General features: G+C 39.6%; 1 protein-coding gene across 1 annotated transcript in view; it reads left to right on the top strand.

Annotated features, from left to right (window-relative positions):
- The window catches only part of DDX10 (DEAD-box helicase 10), a 166,945-nt gene extending 161,269 nt beyond the window's left edge, over positions 1 to 5,676 (top strand). Inside the window, exon 18 of the mRNA XM_040055438.2 lies at positions 3,901 to 5,676. Coding sequence (XP_039911372.1) covers positions 3,901 to 4,090 — 190 coding nt within the window. The 3' untranslated portion in view covers positions 4,091 to 5,676. The remainder of the gene's footprint in view (positions 1 to 3,900) is intronic.
- The last annotated feature ends 324 nt before the right edge of the window (positions 5,677 to 6,000 follow it).

A 6,000-nucleotide genomic window follows, 5' to 3' on the forward strand; every position in this document is an offset into this window, starting at 1 on the left:
AAATTCGAGTTTTTTGATGTATAGTTAATCAGGGTCATAGATCCCATTTCCCAGATGCCATTCAGATATGCTGGTGTTTGTTTTAGGGACACGATTAATAAACTGTGCTTTAATGTTTGAGTAGTAAGTATATTCTACCAAATGGCAGCATCTTACTTGGGTGTTACAGCTGTGCAGATGGTGGCCCCAGAAATTACTGTGCCTGTTGATAAGTTGGCTGTTGGTAGCTCCTCACCTGTGTAAACACAAAGTAAATCCTTTCATCAGGCAGCCTCAGACTGCACGGATCGTTCAGGCAGCTGAAAAGCTAAACTCCACCAGATAGCAAAAAGAAGGAATTGTAAACCAGATGCGTATGCCGCTTTTGAAATGTTTTTAGTGGAAGACAAAAAGATGCACTGGCCTTGGTTTGGATCTGAACTGGGGGTCGCTTTCTGACTGAGTTGTTCTGCTAGAAAATAATTTACCTTAGCATAACTTTGTTTTGGCTATTTGTGAACACTAGCTGGTAGTTTCCTCGAAACTGTCAGTTTGTGAGGAATGAGGGGCCATTTATGTCCATGGGAAGCGATAAAAAGACTGGCTCTGCAGGGTGACAGGCCTTCAGTTAATGGAGACTGAGGAGAATTCATCTGACAGTAAGTGCAGAAGTTATTCCCATATAGCTGCTTTTGCACACTCAAGCCTTTCACATGTGGAGCTGAGAGTTATGCCTGTTACAACTCCTCCAAAGAGCTTTCTGTCCATATGGCTAAGGAAAAGCAGCCTGAATGAGCGCAGGAGATCTCTGAGCATCACGATGCCACACATTTTTCATCTCCCTTTTAAAATTGCCACTATCACCTTTCGTGAAAGCTACAACTCTGACTGCTCCTTTGGAGTGGTACAGCCCCTTTCCACACCACCCAAACCAGTGCTGGTAAAAATCCATCTGGGGGAACAGGGATGGGGGTTGGACTTGCTGCTCTTTGAAGGTCCCTTTCCACCCAAACCATTCTGTGGACATGTCAGTCTGTCTTTCTTTTGCATCTCAAAATTAGGAACATCTTATTTGCACATTTCACGTGATTCTCTCTTTACCTTCCAAAGCTGTCGTTATCAAATACTGCATCACTCCTTGTGCATCGCAAAAACACAGCTATTTACCTCTCTTTATTACTTGTTGATTTTGCTGCTGCTTCCTGTATTATACATTCTTCTTTATTCACCTCTCCAGTCCACAGCCCAGCTGGGTCAAATTAGTGTGAAAATATACTTGCCTATGTGTAGATGCATCTTCTGTTTACAATGTTAATCAAGCTGCCCAATCCCTCAGTAATAGTAAGAAGCATCTTGACTCAGCAGCATCATCCCACAAAACATAGGATGAAAATTAATCATAATTATGTTGATGTGCTTTTGTTTGTCGTAAAAATTGAGGAATCTCACAGTTCAGTTCCTTCTGGATGTGTTTTATATTTAAATGTTTTACCTCATGGATATCTAGGCCTAAGGGCCTCTGAAACTCCAGAAATGATTATAAGTTTTGGTGTTTAAAGTCTGCTGTTTCATAGCTTGTAGGTACAAATGCATAGCTTGTGAGATTTCTGCAGTGTTTTAATTGCTAAGATGTTTTTAACTGATATCCTAGATGAAGCATTAGTCAATTATGAATGCAAACTGGGCTTCAGAGTCCGTTCAAAGACTGGAAATAATTGGCTCTTTTGCAAACAAGCTAAAATGCTTTTACTTAATGAGGCCTTGCTTGAGCTTTTAAAGTGAACCCCTACAGTCTGTCCTGATCAAAGTGAGCACCATGGAACTCCAGCTCAGACCCACACTGTCCACTTGGAAAAGTGAGAATTCTTTAATGTATTTTTTCATATACTGTCAGTATAGCTCCAGCATTTTTGGAATATCTTAACCACTACAGAGAGAAATATGAGAGCCCTTTCCCCAGAAAAGGAATAAAATGTTGGTAGCAAGCCCTGAAAATCCGCCCCCATGCAAATGACAGCTCAAAGCCAGCAAAGTTGCTATATCCTGTGAATTACAGGAAGAGTGAGTATTTGGAGCAGTCATAATCTATTCATGGAATCACTGAATGTTTTCAGTTGGGAGGGACCTTCTGGATCATCTAGGTCCAGCAGTCCCTGCCATGGGCAAGGCACACCTTTCCCTAGACCATGTTTCTTTACACTGTTTCTCTTAGGCAGGCAGGGAAGAACAGTATAAAGGCAGGGTATTTAATTTGCCTTAATTGTGGAAATACAGGATGTTTCTTGTAGGATTTCCCTCCTTCCTCTGGGCTGTGATGAGTAGGCAGGAGGTGGCACCGTTCTGTGAAAGATGGGATGGGTGAGAGAGGGAGGCAGGTCGTACTTGTGCAGCCCACCAGCACAAGGCTGTCAGATCTCCTGTAATAATACCTTCATCTTTGTGGAAGGGCAGCCAGAAAGCACAGCTTGTTCAAGCTGCACTGTGCTGCTGGGACCTCTCAGACAGCCTTTGGGAACTTGCTGAGAACTGCCATGTTAGGGGTTAATGTTTGGGTTAGGCTGGCTTCCAGTGAGTGGGGAAACCAGCATTTCACAGACTTTTAATTGGTCCTATTAATGGAAAAAAATAAGGTGGGCAGCTGAAGGTGGGTTGAATTAGGCATTGGGTTCTTTTTCTGTGTTGATTCTAAGTACAGTATTCCCCAATTAGAGCTCTTATTGTTGTTTGTAACTGTTAAGTGTCTAAACAGTTATTGCTGAATGGAACATTACAAGCATTACGTCTACACTTAAACAATTGTAAAAACTACGGACATGAAAAAATCCTTGCCGAAACATTTCTGTAAGTAAACTGAATTTTCTGAGTAGAAATCTGACGAATTTTAATTGAAAATCTGACTTTAACCAATTTTTTAGAGAAGCCTTAACTCAGTTTTTGAAGTACCATTTCTATTTTTGTTATATTTTAAAAATACGAACATGAAAAGCTGAGAATGCTGGTTTGTTCCCGTTAGCTCATTTAGATGGAACAGTTTGGGGTGTGGGGGTTTTAATTTTACTGGTTTGGGAGTATGAATTCTACCCTACAGCATACAACAACCAGCTCTCTGGTAATCTGGTTCATAGATATATCTTATAATAGATTTTATTAGACTGTTTTAAACTCAGATAAGTTTTGTAGCATTCTTTCTGTGTTTTGGACAAAAAACACACATGAAGATACATGAAAGCTGTGTCTTTCCTCCCATTGTTGTCACATGGCCATGTGGGAGAAGCCAGGGTGATAAAACAGATTGGCAGCTGTTTCATCCAGATTGAAGGCTGCAAAAGGCAGTTCATTCAAGTCTTAGAAAAACCAGCAGAAAAAATAGGAATTCACCAGGGAAAATTACTGGGTTTGGGCTTTTCTTCTTCCTCTCATGGCAAAGAGGTATTTAGTAGCTTCTAAGAGAAATGTCTGCAAGAAGGGGAAAGTGATCGAATGAGATAATCCTAGATGAAAACTGTATTAAGTGCAGGATTTGCCAATGAAAGGACAGCTCTTATATTTTTAATTTTGGTGCATATTTATTGTAGGCAGGATCTTGAATGCACGTCAAGGTCCACTGACAAATCGCTAAATCAATTTTGTCAAGTTGTCTGTTGTTGTATTAGGCAGCAAATATTAGATAAGACTTATAGCAATATCCTGATACACTGTAATCAATTAAGACAGCAGAACATCCACCACCACCTCAGTCTGAGGGCAGCTCTAATTCAGACATTCAGAGTTCATCAGCTTCCATTGCTTCACCCTTCTGAATTGTAATTTTGTTTGCTCTTACCTTGACACAAATTTGCCTTGTTGAAAAGGAATTGTTAGATTACGTGATGATATTGATTACCACAGTTGTTAAAAAGACTAATTGATTTTTTTCTGCAGTGAACTTGAGGAGGAGACTGGAAGAAAGAAGAGAAGCTATAGCAACAGTGCCACAGCAGAAGAAATGCCGCTGAAAAGAAAGAAGATGCAATTCAGCCAAGAGGAAGACTCCTATTTGCCATTAGATACTGGACTTTCTCTGGCAGAGGATGAGGAGCTTGTACTGCATCTGCTCAAAAGTCACAACTGATTATTTTTCTGCAGGTTTTCTTCTCTGGGACATTTCCACAATTTTGTCAGTAGTTTACACAAAACTAATCTGGAATCTGGGCAGCTGGGTATCAGTGAATGTCGATAAATGAGTTCCACGTGCAATGGGATTGCCTTAGATTGGCTTACAGGTTATAGACAATATTTAGTTAGATTTATAAGGATTTCTAAGTGAACTTTTCAACCTAAATCCCCAGGTGTCATTTTGCAGTACATGTTCATAATTTTAAATCTCCAAGTTTTGAAACAGTTACCTTCTTTTATTTTCACCTTGCTTTAAATGAAAACAGGATGTTGCTTTCTTGACTATGCCAGGTTTGTTATTTTGGAAGATATATGTGTACTAAAATTTTTAAGGAAGAAATTGGCAACTCAAGTCATATTAACTAAAAATAAAGTATGTACTTTCTTCTGTGTATAAGGCACATCTTTTAAGAATATTTTAATAAAAAAGTCTAGAGCCTTGATGTAAACTTAATGGTGTCTCTCAGCTTTGTTATGAAAGCATATATTTATCCTTCAGGTATCATTTCTGTTATAAATCTGTCACTGGTGTTAGGAAATTCAGAAAACAACTTTTAGAAGCTAAAACTGAGTCTTGTATTTGAATCCCATATGAATGAGAACACATTGTCTCATAGTTGTAGCTATTTGGTCTTTCCATATGAGCATATTAAATACCCCGTTTATGTCAGTATCACTTTTTTTTTTGTCACAGGAATCTATCATCACCTATTCAGTACAACTCATTCCTCCTCTCCCTGTACTCTGTACTATCTTTTCAGCTCAGTTACCCAAAACTGAAAATATACTGCAAATTCTTGCCTCCAAATGTTTCTTCCACTGTTCTGCCAGCAGGCAGGGTATCATAAAAACAATATTATAGGCAGAGCACATCTGCCATCTGCTCCTTGCTGACAATGTGGAATGAGAAGAAATGACTGAGTTTCACAAACAGCTAAACATGAAAGATGGGACCTGCTTGGCAGCTGATGTACAGTGTTTGTTTAGTCTACAGTGCCACAGTGGGCCTGGAAAATGTTGTGATCTGGGACCAGCATCACTGATGAATCTGTTAATGAAGAAGGATTTGCTGTGGTGCTGCTGTGACTGGTGCATATGTCCCACGTGCCATCGTGCAAATGGCTGCAGTGAATGTAATGAGCAGCCTCAGCAAATATCTGTGCTGGGATAGCAGAGCTCCTGCTCCTGTAGCTGTGGAGGGAGGCAGAAAACTGCTGTGCAGAGAGCTCTACCAGCAGAAAGCTGCTCAAAGATGATTTGGATATGGATGACAATACATACAGTGGTGTGTACTTCTTAAGAGATATTCACAGATCCATAGTGTGCTTGGTGGTGGTCACCTGTCTTGTACATCACCTGGTGTTCTCTCAAATCAAAGCTTTGCTCTAAGAAGCATGAACAGTTGTTGAGGCAAGCAAGTGAAAAACCAAAAGACTTACTGTTTCTGACTAGAATATTCTTATTTGTGTGCTGAAGTGGGAGAGAAATATTCTGCCTAGTGAACAGTAAGTAAGACTAAAAATTAAATTATATATGTTGGAAGGATTGTGGTGCAGTTCTTATCTTGTGCTGACTTTGTAATTGCATAAAAATAATTTTTCAAGTGCTTTTACTTTTGTATTTTTGGATAATGAAGTTTCTAATGTATTTGTGTTTTTTGATATAAAGCCAGTGTTTCTTGAATCATTATGAAGTTTGCCCATCTCCTTCAAATGTGTCCATCCTTGAGGGTATGGTGTGTATGTAAAGAATGAAGCCGTGTGAAAAAGAAGAGGGAAGGGGCTTAAGGCAGATGCTCCATGTCACAAGTATATGTAAGAACAGGTAACTGCTGCATATGCTAGAAATAGTGAGACAAAAAATCCA

This window comes from Hirundo rustica, chromosome 2, assembly GCF_015227805.2.
Source record: "Hirundo rustica isolate bHirRus1 chromosome 2, bHirRus1.pri.v3, whole genome shotgun sequence".
NCBI classification, from domain to species: Eukaryota; Metazoa; Chordata; class Aves; order Passeriformes; family Hirundinidae; genus Hirundo; species Hirundo rustica.